The sequence below is a fragment of the Podarcis muralis genome, chromosome 3 (assembly GCF_964188315.1).
Source record: "Podarcis muralis chromosome 3, rPodMur119.hap1.1, whole genome shotgun sequence".
Taxonomy (NCBI): domain Eukaryota; kingdom Metazoa; phylum Chordata; class Lepidosauria; order Squamata; family Lacertidae; genus Podarcis; species Podarcis muralis.
In genome coordinates, this window is record NC_135657.1 from 31,541,373 (window position 1) to 31,559,889 (window position 18,517).

The window sequence follows — 18,517 nt, forward strand, 5'->3', positions numbered from 1 at the left end:
TTGCTACAGAGGTTTTGAGCAAGAGCAGCCTTTGCAAAACCTTCATATTAAAATTAAAGTGCTGTTTTGTTTTCTGCAAATCCTGACCTCAGCATGCAGCAACTGAAAATGGGCGCTTGGAGGTAAGCATTGTTTCAGCCACTGCAAGAAACAAACATGCTCTGCACTCGCCGATTCTTCCTAAGGATCTAGTCTTATACAGCTGTTTTGCTCAAGAGAAGTTTTGAACGAAACAGTGGTTTCACAAATTAAAAAAAAATGTACTCCAGGGCTAAACTAGGTGCAATGCTCTAAACTCATCGTTGACAATGGGCTTTTCTTTTTTAATCAATAGCATGCATGATCAGGTAATTTTCATGGGAACCACAGACATGCACATACACACACACACACACACCCGCCACACACACATGCTGCACTTTTTTATTATTAAAAAAAACCCCACTACTGAAGCAATTCCTAACAATGTATTTAGTGTCACAGTTCCTCCTCTTTGTAATCCATAGAACTGTTGGTGTTTGTGGTCTATGACAATGCCTATTACGGTGGTATCTTGGGTTACACACGCTTCAGGTTACAGACTCCACTAACCCAGAAATAGTACCTCGGGTTAAGAACTTTGCTTCAGGATGAGAACAGAAATCGCGCTCCGGTGGCGCGGCGGCAGCAGGAGGCCCCATTAGCCAAAGTGGTGTTTCAGGTTAAGAACAGTTTCAGGTTAAGAACGGACCTAAGTACTTAATCTGTTCAGTTTCTGTTAATTGGTTCTCGTGGGAAACTTGCAGATTCTAGCTTCACACAATTAACTCAGGCTGGTGTCAATTTACTCTTGGCAGAAAGCCCAGGTCTGCTTGACCTAGAAACTACTCACTCTGATTGGTTAACGACCAGCACTCTGCTCTGTTATCAAGGGATTGCTAGCTCAGTTTGAAGTGACGTGTTGTTAGGAGTAGAAGTGCTGTGTATGGTTATGAGAGAGAGAGAGAGAAAGAGAGGATTTATTTTTGCTTTGTTTTGTATGCAGAAACTCTGCTGCTGGTTTTATTTTCTCCTTTTAATAAATCCTGTAAATAGTTATTCTGAGTCTAGCTGACTTGTCATTACTGCCGCAACTAGCTTCTTCGCTGTGCAGGAAAACTCTGCTACGTTTGGGCTAAAGCCAATAGGGCTATGCCTGACACTTCAAAGTTCCATGAGGTTATGGGCATTGTGCTGCCAGCCTGAGTTGCGGTGGTGTCAGCATCAACGGCGTTGGTTCCAGTAGTTCCAGAAGTTGTTGTTCCTGCTGGTGCAGCAGATGGACTCTGGCTGGTTCCTGACTGTGGTGAGCTGGTGACGCAGCGGACACAAGGACAACAGCTGCAGCGTGTGAGTGCTGGGTGCTGTGGTTCCTGTTTTCTCTCTCGGTGGTCGTGAGTAGCTGGTTCCGGGTTCCAGGGACATCGCTCTCAAGATGGCCTCACAACCAGTTCAGATGGCTTTTGAGCGTCTGAATGACTCCAATTACTTGCTGTGGTCGGAACGCATGCAGGCAGTGCTGCAGAGGGATCGTCTCTGGCAAGTGGTGAGTAAGTTTCCTGCGAAGCCTGATGATGAAGACCTCGATAAAGACCAAAGAGCAAGGGCCACAATTGTCTTGGGGCTGGAAGATTCCCAGTTGCCGTATGTGAGGGGAATCAAGACAGCTAGAGGTGTGTGGCAAGCACTTAAAGAACTCCATGTGCGTGAGACAGCGGTTTCCAAGCTGTTCATTCGCAAGGCATTGTACAAGGCAATGTTACAGCCTGGGGTTACAATGCAGGAACACCTACACAGTTTACAGTTAAAGTTTGCTGCGCTACAGGAAAGAAACTGCGTTAGACCAGCAGGGGAAGGTGGCTATTATTTTGAGTTCTCTCCCGGAAAGCTGGGATAATTTAGTTTTGTCTCTAGAAGGCATGCAGGAGCGTGATTTATCAGTCAGTTACGTTACTGGGCGTTTGATTGAAGAATGGCAGAAGAGGCAAGAAAGGTCGTTGGCTGCAGAGGCTTCTACAGGCGGGCGGTTTGGAAGGAGTTCTCATGCCGTGCCAGAGGTGAAGCAAAAGCAGCGTACCGGTGAGAAGTCAGCGTTTGCTGTTAGGCGTTGTTTCCGATGTGGGTCTTCAGCGCATCTAAAACGACAATGTCCGGAGTTGGTCAAGTCTCAGTTGCCGGTGCAGGAGCAGAGACGAGATCAGCAGCAGCAGCAGCGAAAAAAGAAATTCTTCAAACGAAAACAGTCGGCTCAGCTGGTGACCGGCGCGGTCAAGATTGCTGATGAGAAACAAGCGGTCTGGGTGGTCGATTCGGGAGCATCTCGCCACATCGTAAATTCAGATGAATTGTTTGTTTCCAAGAACTCAGCACAGCGCAGCCAGGTGGCTCTAGCAGACGGAAGTACTTCCGAAGTGATTTCGGGGGGTGCAGTTTTTGTTCCTTGTCTTCGTGAATGCCTGCAAAATGTACTTTGTGTGCCGTCTTTAAGGAGCAATCTGATGTCTGTAGATTGTTTGCTAAAAGCTGGGTTTAAAGTGTATTTTGAAGGAGACAGTTGCATTATTAAGAAGGCTGGTGAGATTTTAGGCACTGCTAAGTCAGAGGGAGGCTTGTTTTGGCTTAAAGCAGGATCTCAAGTTGCAGCAGTAGTCAGTAAATCTCAGCCTGCAGTGAATAACAAAGCTATACATGACAACTGTGTGCACTTATTGCATAGGAAAATGGGGCATGCTTGCTGGAAAAGTGTACTAAAAATGTCTGAATTGGCTGATGGGGGTAATTTAAAGAGTTGTAACAAGTACCTTGATTGTAACATTTGTAAAAAGGTTAAAACCCACAGAGTCTCTTACCCCAGAAGTGACAGAGTTAGTGAGTCACCACTACAGCTGGTTCACATGGACGTAATTGGTCCATTTGCTGTAAGCAGGGGTGGATCGCGCTTTTCATTAACAATTGTGGATGACGCCACACGTTATTCTTGGGTTTTTCCCATGAAAAATAAGGGTGACGTGTTCACTAAGTTTAAAGGCTGGGTGGCATCTGTGGAAAGATTTCTGTCCATTAAACTTAAAAGGATTCAGACGGACAGAGGTGGTGAATTTATGTCAAATGCCTTTAAAGATTGGTTACAAAAGCGTGGCATTGGGCATAGAAAAACAAACGTTTTTTCCCCAGAGGAGAATGGCGTTGCAGAGCGGAAAAACAGATCTTTACAAGATATGATGTTTGCCATGCTTGATGATGCTGATTTGCCCATGTCTTATTGGGGGGAGAGCATGCTCACCGCGTGTTATCTCCAAAATAGGCTCTTTCATCAAACAATAGGTACAACTCCGTACTTTAAATTGTTTCAGAAAAAACCCAAAATTGACCATTTGCATGTGTTTGGATCAAAAGCCTGGGTATTAATTCCGAAACAAATGAGAAAGAAGGGAGATCCTAAGACCAAACAGTTAGTGTTTGTGGGTTACCAGGAGCTGGGAAAAGGTTTCCGTTTTGCTGAAGGGACAAATGGCATTGTGATCTCCAGGAATGCCAGTTTTTGTGAACATAGTGGCTGGGAGAGACTACATGCCAATACTGAGGTTTGGTTTGAACCTTCCCAGGAGCTTCATGACTCTGAAGATAGACACAGAGAATCAGAGTCTGAGGGGGAGGAAAGTTCAGATAAGAGCTCTCAAGAAAGTGGAGTTAGCCAAAGACCAGTTGCTAAGCAACAAAAGAGAGGTTGTAGTTCTGAGGAGGAAAGTGGGTCAGAAGAAAAATTTTCTCCCAGAAGATCTAAAAGACAAAACAAAGGAGTGCCTCCGGTGCGTTTTTCTCCAGATACTGCAAATGTGTTTAGTGTAAGTGCAGAACCCAAGAGTTTTCAGGAGGTGTTAAAGTTACCAAAAGAGGAGGCAGAGCGCTGGAAACAGGCAATGGAGGAAGAGATGTCCTCTCTGAATGAGCACAAGGTTTTTACACCAGTAGCAGCGCCTGAGGGGGCAAAGATTGTAGGCTGCAGGTGGGTGTACAAACTTAAACCTCTGGTGACAGGAGAGTACAAATACAAAGCTCGTTTAGTGGCTCAAGGATACTCTCAGAGGCCTGGAAAAGATTATGACGAGACTTTTTCCCCTACTGCTAAGGGGGACAGTGTAAGGCTGATTTTAACGCTTGGAGCAAAGAGAAAACTCCTGTTAAACCATTTTGATATCCAGACTGCATATTTACATGCATCAATATCAGAAGACCTGTATCTAGCCGAACCGCCTGGTTATGAGACAGGTTCCAATAGAGTGTTAAAATTAAACAAAGCTCTATATGGTCTCAAACAGGCTGCAAGATCTTGGAACAAATGTTTCCATGAGGCCTTAGTGTCATTTGGTTTCAAGCAGAGTACAGCTGACAATTGTGTTTATGTACGTGGTACAGGCAGTGATCAAGAGTTTTGTCTGATTTATGTAGATGATGTTTTGTATGCCTGCAAAACAGATAAACAAACTAAAAGGTTTGCCAAGCAATTGTCCAGTAAGTTCAAAGTGAAAGACTTAGGCCCGGTTAGGACATATCTAGGGTTGGAAGTGTGCTGGGCCCAAGATGGCAGCTGCCTAATTAGTCAGCAGAACAAAGTTAAACAACTACTGACTTCATACAGGATGCAGGATTGCAAAGGGGCAGTGGTGCCTATGGATCCAGGTTTCATAAAAACACTTCATGTAGATGAGAGTCCTGAATTTGAACATCCTGATGTATATCATTCTGTAATTGGAAGTTTATTGTATCTAGCACAGTGGTCCAGACCTGATATTAGCTACGCAGTAGGCATATTAAGTAGATTGGTCTCAAAACCCACACTAAATGCCTGGAAAGGGGTAAAACAAGTTCTGAGGTATCTCAAACAGACAATTGGCTATATGTTACAATTAAATTCTTCAGAGGATGAAATGTTGAGTTGCTTCTGTGATAGTGACTGGGGAAATTTGCCGGATAGAAAATCTGTCACAGGACTAGTCATAATGGTCGGTGGAGCTTTAATCAGCTGGCGGTCTCGCAAGCAAGACATTGTAAGTGTGTCATCAACGGAATCAGAGTACGCCGCATTGAGTGAATTGTGCAACGAGGTGATTTATTTCAAGCATTTGTTAGCAGATTTAAATGTAAATTGTGGAGAACCAGTACAAGTTTACATTGATAATCAAGCTTGTATAACCTTAAGTAAAACAGAGGGTTTCAAATCGCGTTCCAAACATATCTCTGTAAAATACCAAAATGTACGTTGCTGTGTACAAGACAATGTAATCACATGTACTTATGTATCAAGTGAAGAAAATGTAGCAGATGTGTTAACTAAACCATTGGCAAAGATAAAGAACAAGCGAATGTGCAAGGGTTTAGGTTTGCTGGAAAAATGATCTCCTACATAGGTGTATTTGGTGTTAATTGTTCAGCAGAATCTGTGAGGGGGTGTTCAGTTTCTGTTAATTGGTTCTCGTGGGAAACTTGCAGATTCTAGCTTCACACAATTAACTCAGGCTGGTGTCAATTTACTCTTGGCAGAAAGCCCAGGTCTGCTTGACCTAGAAACTACTCACTCTGATTGGTTAACGACCAGCACTCTGCTCTGTTATCAAGGGATTGCTAGCTCAGTTTGAAGTGAGGTGTTGTTAGGAGTAGAAGTGCTGTGTATGGTTATGAGAGAGAGAGAGAGAAAGAGAGGATTTATTTTTGCTTTGTTTTGTATGCAGAAACTCTGCTGCTGGTTTTATTTTCTCCTTTTAATAAATCCTGTAAATAGTTATTCTGAGTCTAGCTGACTTGTCATTACTGCCGCAACTAGCTTCTTCGCTGTGCAGGAAAACTCTGCTACGTTTGGGCTAAAGCCAATAGGGCTATGCCTGACACTTCAAAGTTCCATGATAATCTGAGGTACCAATGTATATCAAAGTGTTACATGGGGCAGTAAGTTTCTCTGCTCACACACTCCCTACAAGTCTGCTTTGGGGGGCAGGGGCACATGGCGAGAGAAGGGAAATGATAAGTTGCATTGAACAGCCAGAAGTCCTTGCACTAACATAGCTACTCTTTTGTTGGATACCAACAGCATGGCACTATGCCCTCTGTATCTACCAATGTTCTGTGGGGGCCAATGTAACATTTTGACACTTATGTTTTCTACATCTTGAGAGCAAGTGCTGTAGCGGTTAGAGTGTTGGGACTAGGACCTGAGAGGCTGGGGTTCAAATCCCCACTTGGCCATGAAGTTCACTGGGTGACCTTGGGCCAGTCACTGCCTCTCAGCCTAACCTGCCTCACAGGGTTGATGCAAAGATAAAGTGGGGGAGGGGAGAAGTATGTTCACCACCTCAAGTTCCTTGGAGAAGAATATAAATGTAATAAGCAAATGCATTATATAAATAAATAAACATTTACCTCAATGCTTCCGATACCAGGGCAATACGACCATAATCCCAGAATCTTTTTCTTATAAAAGAAAATACCAACAATAAAATCTAAAAGAAAAGAAGTAACATTCATTCAAAGGCATAAGGTTTCGTTATTTCATGTTAAGCTGGCTTCAGATATGACAGCGCCATAAGAGCGCCAGGACCAAATTTTTCATACTTGACAAAAACTTTGGATTTTTATTGTTGTAACACCAGAAAGTAGATTATGGCTAGTATTGGACAGGGCCTTTTTTAGAGCAAAAAGAATAAAACGTGCTGTGAAGGGTGCAAAATACTTGTCTTAAGCTTCACAAGAAAGAATTCAAACAAACCCATGTTACGGTAATTCTAACATGGTACTCTGAAATATAGTTTGGCAACTACCACATGCTCCCATGTTAAAGAGACTTTAAAAAAAAGGAAAGTGCTGCAAATCCTATTATCCAAAGATGACCACACACTTATTTTGCATCCCCTCCATATATATTTCTTTGGTCAGGACAAGCCAGACCATGCAGCACAGTCTGTCTGAAGGGAAATAAAACATTTGTGCAAGACAAAGGATGCATCTATTTCAGCAAGGTAAATTACATGACGCGGGTGGCGCTGTGGGTTAAAACACAGAGCCTAGGGCTTGCCAATCAGAAGGTTGGTGGTTCGAATCCCTGCGAAGGGGTGAGCTCCCGTTGCTCGGTCCCTGCTCCTGCCAACCTAGCAGTTTGAAAGCACGTCAAAGTGCAAGTAGATAAATAGTACCGCTCCGGCAGGAAGGTAAATGGCGTTTCCGTGCGCTGCTCTGGTTCGCCAAAAGTGGCGTAGTCATGCTGGCCATATGACCCAGAAGCTGTACGCCAGCTCCCTCAACCAATAAAGCAAGATGAGCGTCACAACCCCAGAGTCGTCCACAACTGGACCTAATGGTCAGGGGTCCCTTTACCTTTAAATTACATTATGATTCACCCTTAAGAACACAAGCCCTATTGGGTTGGACAATAAGTCCAGCTTATTTACAGGGAACACTTTCTACATATCCGCCATAGAGCTTCTCTTTTTTGCAGAGGATTCTGGGACTTGTCTTAACACACATGCTCAATTGACGTGGCACACTGACCATACTTCTTGAGCCATTGCCCCACTAGGCCCTTTCTCAGACCTTGCTTTGGGAACTTGGAGATTGTATAAGAGGAAGTTATCTGCCAAAACTGAGACTTCTAAAATTAACTTACCAAAAAGCAAGTAACATCGAGCAGAAGGACAATAGGGACTCCACCAAAGCTTACACCTTGAAGCACAGTACTTCCCCGTGCTCTGCTGTAGCAGTAGGATCCATTGCCACCACGGTAATCTGTTTTAGTCCCATTCCATGAGTGAGCCAGCCACAAATCTCCAAAGAATGGAATCATGTTGTTTCACTTAGAAAACAAAATTATAGGGCAAGTTACAACAGGCAGGAAAGCATTATATATATAGATAATATATAGAGCAACGAAAATCAGAAAAGAATGGCTGAAGCAAAATCTATATTAATAACAACAACTATTCCCCATTACTTAAATAGCTTTGGAACAGTTCCATGGAACAATCAAAACATAAGCTTTTATTGCCAGTATGTACTTTGTCACAATAGTCCTACCTCTATGTTCTATACCATCAAGGCCCAAGTCATGAAGGAATTAGTATGAAAGGATTGAATTGGGAAAAGCCTGCAGCAGGATGGAACTGTAAACACCACAGATCTGTCATTTTCTAGCTCAGCTATGACACAAAAAATGCCCCCATAGAATCTCCCCTATCATTCTCTCTCATTCATATATATCACAGAGGGGTGGAGAGAAACAGAGACTGAAATTCACCACCGCCAAATAATAGGTCACCTCTGTGTCCACATACTATGTAAAAATAATAAAGGCCCTCAAGTATGCTTTTGTGGTTGGCACTGGCAGGCACCAGATTTTTACTGTGGAATGTAGTTGATCAACACAAGTATTAATTTTATAGTAGTTCTGGAGGACTGCATGTAAAAAATCTTGTAATTTCAAGACAGTAAGTTTTAATTCAACCGGAGCCAACCTTGATCCAAACCACATGGGAAAGCAAAGCGTCCCAGTGTTTATGCTTCAATTGATGGGGTGAAGCAGTGACCTAGAGGACTGTGACAAGCAGGTGGGGTGATGCCCATGGCACACTCTCAAAACTGCCAATCAGCCCCAAAAGGGAAGACCTGTTCCAGAGGTTTTGCAGGGCAAAGCCAAGTATCAAAGCTATCCAATACCTTAAACTGTTTTAGACATATTCATAATTTCATGCTTTAACTGGTTCAGCCCCATCCAGCTGCTATAAACAACTGAATAGTCTTTTAAATTGTAGGTGACAACCAGCCATCATGAAGTTGTACATGTACAGGCAAATCATCTAAAGATGAATGCAAAGAGAAAATTATTTAAGAGCTCACAGCAAGTGGCAAAGCAATATCTGATGTAAAATCAGATTTTACATTCTTATGAAGGAACTTTAAGTTTTCACAGCTGTAATTTTACAGTGTACACAAGAAACCATCCAAATGAAGACATCCAATATGTTCTTTACAAAATTCTATGACGTTAGACCTCATTCTAAAACAGATGCAGTTCATGGTTAAAAGGCAAGTTGATGGGTGGATTATCTGTTTAGATCAATGCCTCCCAAACTTGGGTCTCCAGCAGTTTTTGGGCTACAGTACCCATCATCCCTGACTACTTGTCCTGGCAGCTAGGGATGATGGGAGTTGTAGTCCAAAACCAGCTGGAGACCCAAGTTTGGGCAACACTGGTTTAGAGATGAAGCTTGTTCGCGTCTTGTCATCCTACATATTAATTTAATTTCAAGGGAATGAACCAGAAAGCAGCACTTATTTTACCCACCAAATCACAGCTCCACAAGAGAGGTAACACAGGACAATGAATGCCCTTCTGTTTCTGAAATTCTGATTTGCCTGCAACAAAAATAATTTCAACCTGCAACCTGCAGAGGGCAGAAGAGAGCCATCCCAGATCTATCACTAGGCGGTTGATAATTACACATCATCTCAGCAATTATCAAGCCTGCCCAAACTTTCCTCAACAGAAGAATAAGGTATTTTATTTATTAACAAATGTCAACCAGCAATAGCCTGCCCACTGCAGGTGCTTGGGAGAGCCTCAGAAATTAGATCACAGCCCAACTTAACTTCTGATATATTAAGAAAATGTGGGCGTCTACCATACGATAAGTAGGGATGAAGGGTCTAAAATTGCCCCTCCCTCGTCCCCAGAAGTTTAGGGCTGCCACCCTCCCCTTCCCCCTGGCAGGGGGCCTGCGCTTTAGCACCCACAGAACCTGCTGAAATTTAACTGGGCAGCTTCTCCCCACCACCCCCCGCACCAGGAAAGCGGCTGGATTTCTGCCAACTCATACAGCTGTTATAGACTCGGGGCCTCTGGAGCCATTAAAAAAACAGTTGTAAAACAAAACGTGGCCATAAAATAACGGGCCCATTCGAGATTAGAACTAGAGGTGGCGAAAGAGTGCAAGTAAGTTGTTTCAGAGACGCACAATTGACCAGGGAAGTCGCCTCCACTTAATAAAGAGAAAATGGAAGGCAGGTGAAGAGAGGACGGAGGGGACTTGCCTGAAGTCGCAGGGGCCGGGAAGAGGAGCCGGGAGGGAGGCTTAGGTGGGTGCCGGGGACACACACACAAAAAACACACACCTTAGGCACAACTCACACACACTTTAAAAGAGCAGGAAGTGGCTGGGAAGCAGCCGAAGAGGAGCTGCTGCTCTCCCTGCTGGCCAGGGGCAAAGGACCCCCACCCCACCCCCACCTCCTGGCCACGGGTGGCGCCTCTGCTTTAATTCGAGGAGGAAAGCCCGCCCGGTTACCGCCGCGCACAACCCCTTGGCCAGAAATGGCCTCGTCCTCCGTTACCTGAGCCACCAGCTCTGCTAAGTGGGAACGACCAGGGCGCAGGTGACCCCGCCCCGCCCCCGTCGCGAATGCAACAGATGACTTGCCCGAGCCGCGCATGCGCCCCCGTTATGTGGACCAGGCCCTGCCCGGCCCGGCCCACCGCTCCTCGGTGTGAGTCTTCTCCCTCCACCTGCGACGAGCCTTGTTGTGGCCTCGGGAGAACGGCCTTCCCTGGCGGACACGCCCTTGGGCACCACCGGCAGGCCGCGCGCCGACGTGCTTCCGCCCGCTTTCTGTAAGGTGACAACGAGGCTGTCAGGGTCGTTGCGTTTGTAAAATCTTCGCAGGTGCGGCGGGAGGAAACAAGGCAGCTGCTGCTTCGCTGGTAACTGGTAACACACACGCAAGCCTCGTTTTCAAGTATAGGTCTGCCTGCTGCCGTTTGCAGGCTGTACGAAGATGCGAGTATTTCGTGGCCCCTTCACAGGTTGTGTATTCTAACGGGAGAAGCTCTCGAAATATATAAATAAAAATAAAAAATTGTCCAGTAGCACCTTAGAGACCAACTAAGTTTGTTCTTGGTATAAGCTTTTGTGTGCTTGCACACTTCTTCAGATACCTAAATGTGCATGTGCACGAAAGCTTATACCAAGAACAAACTTGGTTGGTCTCTAAGGTGCTCCTGGACAATATATATAATTTTGACTGCGTCAGACCAACACGCCTACCTACCTGAAAGGAGAAGCTCTGTGACTTTATTTAAGGTCACATCCCTTCAAATTCATTGGAATTGGATTTGGTGGTTCTACCTAGTGGTGTGGGGGAAACAACCTACACATGCTCAAAAGCACTCCTAACTTCATTTATCTGGATATAATACCCACTTAATTCAGTATGGCTTACTTCTGAGTAAACATGGTTAGGATTGTGGTGTATTTTGATTAAGGTGGGAAGAGAGATATCCATTTTCTCCACAACATGCATAATTGTATAAGAGGAAGTTTTTTCCCCTCTCCCATGATCCTAAAACTCAGGACCATTCAAGGAAGCTGAATGCTGGAAAATTCAAGACAAACTAAAAAATTGTCTCATCAGCTGTGTTTCTTACTAGCTAATGCTAGTAAAACTTTAGAGGGAGTACAAGTTGATTCAGAGCAAGTAACTGGTCGGTCTCTGAGACCTGGTAAATGTTCTTTGTCTGAGTCTTGCCAAGTTTCAAGCTTAGTTTATGGGTCCTCATCCAGCCCACCTATGCGCTGATCCAGGTCTTGCACAGCCTCTCCTGAGTCAGATGTTACAGAGAAATAGAGCTGAATGTCATCAGCATAGTGATGACACCTCACTCCAAATCCCCTAATGATAGCTCCCAACAGCATCACATAGATGTTAAATAGCATTGGAGACAGAATAGCGCCCTGCTGCACCCCACAGCACAAACACAAGGTTACAACTAATCACTGTAAGCCCATCTGTTCCTCGATTTGTGAACAGAATTGCTTTTGTTTGGCACTGTTTTTCTGGTGGCAAAAGCCACATTTGCTCACTAGTTAGCAAGCACTTTTCATTTCTGGGAATAAATGAAAACGTAGTGTCTGTGACATGGGTCAAGATTCTCTTAAATCCTTCTAACAATTTTATTTTGAAGATACCACATATCCCCTGAACCGCTATTTAACACCGAAGGAAACTAAATATGCAAGTGCATTTGTGTGACTTTCTTCATATGTGGCTTAGATTACTGGACACCCGTACATACTAATTTCAGATAAATCTCACCTTTCCATTTATCCTTCCCAGCAGGATTTTCCTCTGTAGGTCAGCGCCCCTGTAGGGTGTACATATCCTCAACATTTTGGGCAGCAGGTGGTACGAGGAGTTACCACTTACATAACTGCTCCCTGTGGTCACAACATTTCCACTACACAGGCATTTTGTTTTTTCTGAGTGGTGAATGTTGAACTGTGGCCAGATTAGCTGTTAAATGCTTTCCTGTTGAAACCCTAATTAATAGATCTAATTCATTTTCTTGACACTTTACTTCCAGATCCTTTTGAAGTTTTCGTCACACATTATGCTTCTTAGAGGTAAACCATTGATGCTTTACATGTACCTTCATAACATAAAGTGAGAATATTACACAAGTACCGTATAAATCAGATTTTTGCACTCATCTGTAATACTGAGCAGATGCAAGCCAGTCTTTCCTGTTACATGAACATTAGGCTGTAGCCCAGACCAGTTTGAGCCAGCTCAGAAGGCACCTGTATAATTATCTATTGGATTTTGCTACTATTATTTAGCATTTGAATTAACTTGACATTCAAAACATGCTGTACAAAATGTTTTTGCCCAGATCTACCAATACCAAGACAAAGGTCTACCAGGCTTGCATGTTGAGTACACTGCTTTATGGTAGTAAGTCATGGGCAAATTACACTCACCAGGAGCAACATCTCAATGCCTTCCACATGCACTACATCAGGAAGATTTTGGGCATTGCATGGCAGGACAGAGTCTCAAACAAATATGTGAATATGATCAAGCCCACATTCCCAGCATATTCACACTCCTGTCTCAGCGACGCCTGCACTGGCTTGGTCATATTTACAGAAATGAAGATGGCAGCATCCCCCAGGACGTGCTCTCTGGGGAGCTGGCTTCAAGCACAAGGCCTGTTGTGAGACCAACTCTCTTATAAAGACATCTGCAAACGTGACTGGCAACATTAACCCCACTGTGTGGGAATCCCTTGCAGTGCCTGAGACAGTTACGTCATGCATCCACAGCAATGGCCAGAGGACGAATGACCGCTGCTGGGAGGAGCGCAGAAAGAAGAAACGCCATGGTACACCTGCAGCAGCACAATTGGATGCCTTCATCTGCCCCAGCAGCTTCTCCCTTATCAGTCTCTACAACCACAGCAGGTGCTGTAACTCTCAAACGGTTTCACTCTACTCCCAAGGCACACTTCATTGTCTCCCAAGACAGACAGATGCCAACAACAGCAGCTCAGGCCTGGAAGCCAACCCTGTATGCAAATTCTTTAATCACATGGCAACATTAAAAGGTTTAATGTGTGCACGACAGGGAAACATGCTCTCTATTCTGAAACCTCTGCTGCTATCTGACCCCAGCTACCTGATCCACACACAACCCTACAATACTCTTTTCTTCTTCAAGCTGCTTAGAACTTTGAAGGGGAGCATTTTGTTGTGAGCTTCCATTTGTACAGTTCTAATTTTAATAGTACAGATGCTCGTGTTGTTAACAGCTCTGCAGTGACAGTAATTTAATTCACACCTCCTTTGCACTTTAGGAAGGCAGCATGAGTTCCCACTGATAATCTCACAGAACATACCCAATGCGGTGAACACAAGATAGTGCTGCTCTTTGAGGTAGGCAGGGAGCTCTTGTTGGTGTGACATATGCAGTGTAGCTAGAGGCAGCAAAGGGATGTGAAAGGGAAATGTACGATTACATTATTTTAATAAGATAGAGAGGTGCCTGCTTCCATCCCCCCAAAGGAATGACTTTAGCACAGGAGTGGGGAATCTGTGGCCCACCAGGTGGGGTTTAACTTCCAACTCCCATTGGCTTCATCTAGCATGGCTGATTGGGAAATGTGATGGCAGATGTGATTCAGCAACATCTGGGGGCCCACAAGTCCCCACACCCCTACATTAGTAAAACAGAACCAAACCAGACCACAGAAGAATTCCACTAAAATCCCATATACTCTCTGCAGAAAATGTCTCTTGGATTCTCTTCATTCAGGCGTGTTCCGAATGGCGCTGGCTATAGTTCAGAATAGTATGATAAAATAATTCCAGATTTGTAGTAACTGAAAGCACAAAATGAAAGAGCTGGCACAAAAATTCTCACCCATGAATCCCCTCTTTCCCCACCCCACATTCTTACCCGACTCTGCACAATTTTAGTTTCTTTCATTGTTACATCTTTGTGTTGGTTACTTTGCCTCCCTGAATTTGCTTTATACTTCATTTCTATAGGGTGGTTGCTGCTGCTGCTGCTGCTTCCACCAAGCAGTCCTGCATTCTTAGAAGTTCTTTCTTTCTCTGCAATGCTCCGAGCCCTTGCCACCGCCTTTATCACATATAGAGAGTGTGCATTCTCCTAGCACATGGGTAACATATTTGTTGAGTCATCCTTTATCAAACAGCAGTCACATCTCATCAATCTTCTGTCTTGCAACTAAGCATGTGACTAGTATTTTGTAAATTAATGCAGCACGGGGAAAGTATAAGCAACAACAGGATAGCTCTGCATGGCTTTCTTGGATGCATTTACAGTGTGTTGCAAGGTCATTTTTTTATTGGGAACTGGTAATGGAAATTGTCATTGCTCAAAATGTGTTTAATTCAGATTGTCTGTTTAAGACAACTGGCTGTGGCCCTTCAGATGTCTTTGGATTCCATGTCCCATCAGTCCCAGCCAGCTAGGCTAATGTTCAGATATTATGGGAGTTGTAGTCAAGCACAGCTTCCCCATCCCAGGTTAAAAAGAGTATATATGAGCTTGAGGGGTAAAGTCCCTTTGAACATGTGTGATCTCCATATTGTAAGATCTTAGTGAAGAGGTAAAAGAGGTTAAATCCCTTTGAACATGTGAGAGCTCCGTAATCTCACATAGTTTGGCCCTAAATGGCTTGAAGAGATGGTTCCTAGAAATAATGACCCTCAAGCTACCACCTGCATACACACACCTGTACTTAGTTTTGCCTTCTTTTTAATTATTATAATTTTATCATAGCTGATTTAACTATATGTATTAAATATGACTTTTTTAAAATATAGGAAAGTCATTTTTTAAAGAATAATGTGTCATAAATACAACAAACATGTACAGGAAAATCCTGAGTAAAGCAATTCCCACTGGGTGAGCCCCAGCTTTAATAAATGGGAAGTTAATATATGTTAATTTCTCAAAGAGCTTTATTGTGACCCCTGGACATTTTTAAAGCCTTTAAGACTTTTTCATTATGTCACACACAGAAGTTTCATACTATTGCTGGATCTTGAGTTCTAGAGTTCATGTAGGAACTGAGCCAGTGTAAAAGGAAAGATAGTTGTGTATATATTTAGGCCCTGCCACACAAATGCTAAGAGAGAGAAACAGAAGTTATACTTTTTGTGAACACCAAAGTACTACATACTTTGTGTAAATGTTTTTTAAAATCCTCTGAGTATGGAAGGTTCTGTCACTTAACTCAAGCAACTGTTCCAGAATCTCAAATGATATTATTGTTAATAATGTGTAACAGTCAGCGTATGTACTATTCATACCATATATGGAAATGTTACAGCAGTCTCTGTAATTTTTTGGCCAAGATCTAGCAAAGTGCCACCTCTTTCCTAATTTACAGTTGGAGAATTAAAGCTCTTTGCACTAACCATCTCGCAGGTCTTTAGCAGGAGACTTTCTCCACAATTCTTATTTAGATTGGTCTTTAATATGTATTTTGGCTGAGGTGATGGAGCCAGCACCTTCTAGGAAATTTAGAAATGCAAATCACCCTGTATTTTATTTGCATGAGGTTTGTGACAGGCTCTGCCTTTGAAGGTCTTTATTAATGTATCCAAATAACACCTAGTAGAAGTTGCTGTTATTTGCAGAAGGACCTTTAAAAGGGGTGGGAATGAATGGAGCAGCATTTACTTTTTCCTTTGTTGGAACAAGAGACACATGGAGAAATTAAAAGTCAACAGAATTCTAATTATAGGAAGAACTTTTCTTATGCAATGCATAATTAACCTGTGCAAATTGAAGCCACAAGATGTAAGAGGAAACCAAGAGCTTAGTCAAATTAGTCGCATTCAGAAAACCTACTTGCATTCCAATGAATTATAGGTGTAATCCACCACCTGCTGAAATCCATAGCAAGCCTCTCTCATTGCACCATTCTACATCATTTTCTAATTGTATAGATCTTCAGCTATGTTACATGCCGTTTTAAAATGGCATATAACATAGATCCCTGTTAAAGGAATGCAACCTCTGGAAGCATATATCACTGATAGAACAAGATGTAATTTAACAATCATAAAATAGCAATAATAAAACAGCAATAATAAAAAGCAGTCCAACAATATACATGCAATAATCTGGCTGTTTTTCATTGCTCTGGTAAACTATGTTTGTATACATAAGTCAGGCAGGCAATGCTTACCAGGTCTTGGTATGCTGAACTTTCGTCTTGTCTCCAACCAGCAAAACAAAATTCAACTTCTGAGGAAAGAGGAAGTGAGCAATAGCTAGCTGGAGGAAAGTAATTAAGCTGTTGTGCTCCTTGTTCCCTTTTCTAAAAAGTGCCATAGAAAGGTCTTTTATGCAGAAAACCCTGGCACACTGCAATATAATTCACTATAATTCAATATAATTCAAAGCATAATTAAGTGCAAATAATTTAAAACCGACCCATGATTTTCTGCTGCAGAGTGCAGTCGGATGGGGTATAATGTCCACTAACTCGTACAATAACATGCACCATCTCATATAGCCTACTTGAAGAAAAAACTCGGACTGCAGTAACAGTGACTTGAAATGTGCCACATTTTATGTATTGAACACGTGCTTTCCATGTTGGAGAAATATAATCCCTGAGGACAAATAATGCAAATTCTTCTTAAATTTACGGGTTGTAGCAAATAATACCCTCCCTTGATTCTCTATGAAAATGTTTGGATTTTTAAATAGAAAAGCAGCATATAAATATTTTAAATAAAAACAAAGTGGCTTACAATAAAAATTATACAGTTGAATCAAACCTACATACACCTAAGACCACCAAAGAAGTTGCTGCCAGGGTGAGCAGAGCAGTTTTAAAATAAATTTTTAAAAAATCGGATGAAAAGAGCAGAACCACTGCTGATCATCCATTATAAAAACCTTAGAGAGAAAAAGTATCTTAACCTGTTGTCTGTAAGATGATAATGTTATCTTGCAGATCTGCCTAGGGAGGATATTCTAAACACATGATGCCTCCTGTGAAAAGGCCACCTCCCCAATCATCATCTAACCTCTGCAAGCAAGAAAACTCTGAGAAGGGTTTCAGAATCTTGACAATCAGAGTAATTTCTATGGGGGAAAGCAGGCCTTTCCAGTATTCAGAGTTGACTATTGGGTGTTTGGGAAGTCGGCAAGTTCCCTGCAGGGAGCTCAGTCAGGCCACTGATCCAGCCACATCTCTAGCTCCCCTAATGATGTCAGGTGTCGCACAGGTGGACATGGTTTGAGGAAAACAGCCTCATAGACCACATTGAGACTCCTGTGCTCCCTCCTCTCCCTACATGGTGTGAGGAAGAGTTCAAAAACTTTCTCTTCCGTTTTTGCATACGTACTTACTGCGGTTTGCTTTGTCATGCCTGACAACCTGTGTCTCATTTAAAACAAACCAACTTCAAACAGTGGTTTTTGAAGCTTGAAAGTTTAAATGCTATAGTTAGTGTTTGTTTTTAGTCCGTGGTTTATTTACAGTGGTACCTCGGGTTACAGACACTTCAGGTTACAGACTCCACTAACCCAGAAATAGTACCTCAGGTTAAGAACTTTGCTTCAGGATGAGAACAGAAATCGTGTGGCAGCGGCGCAGTAGCAGCAGGAGGTCCCATTAGGTAAAGTGGTACCTCAGGTTAAGAATAGTTTCAGGTTAAAAACAGACCTCCAGAACGAATTAAGTTCTTAACCCGAGGTACCACTGTAATGTAACAGTACAGACCCTTAGTCTCCCTCCACCTGACCTCGTTCTTGCTTCCTCTTTTCTCTTTCTTTTCTAAGTCACTTTGCGTTGCCTGGATACAGCATTTTCATCTCTGACATTCAGTTATCTAGCATGCTATACAGCAGGCATAGGCAAACAGCTCTCCAGATGTTTTGGGACTACAATTCCCACCATCGCTGACCACTGGTCCTGTTAGCTAGGGATCATGGGAGTTATAGTCCCAAAACATCTGGGGAGCCAGGTTTGCCTATGCCTGCTATACAGTATTCAGGTTTGCATGCCTAGATAAAGGTTAGGATGAATGAATGTCAGCAATGCTCTGCCGTAGTCCTAGATTAACATCCATTAAGTCAGGCAGGTTTCCCTCACTGCCCTTTGCCTCCCACTGTTTCTAGTTATGGGTAT

At 43.0% G+C, this 18,517-nt stretch overlaps 1 protein-coding gene across 4 annotated transcripts in view; it reads right to left on the bottom strand.

The window, feature by feature from the left end:
• Nucleotides 1–16,580, bottom strand: part of TMEM63A (transmembrane protein 63A) — a 38,893-nt gene extending 22,313 nt beyond the window's left edge. For 2 of the 4 annotated variants that reach the window (XM_077925620.1, XM_028724517.2), the window contains exons 1-4: nucleotides 10,393–10,526; nucleotides 9,347–9,417; nucleotides 7,673–7,858; nucleotides 6,433–6,512 (exon numbers count right to left, since the gene is read on the bottom strand). In XM_077925620.1, the coding sequence (XP_077781746.1) occupies nucleotides 6,433–6,512; nucleotides 7,673–7,849 (257 nt within the window). In that variant the 5' untranslated portion in view covers nucleotides 7,850–7,858; nucleotides 9,347–9,417; nucleotides 10,393–10,526. Of the gene's footprint in view, nucleotides 1–6,432; nucleotides 6,513–7,672; nucleotides 7,859–9,346; nucleotides 9,418–10,392; nucleotides 10,527–16,561 lie in introns of those variants that run through there. The other 2 variants (XM_028724520.2, XM_028724518.2) reach the window with 2 other exon arrangements.
• Between the last annotated feature and the right edge of the window lie 1,937 nt (nucleotides 16,581–18,517).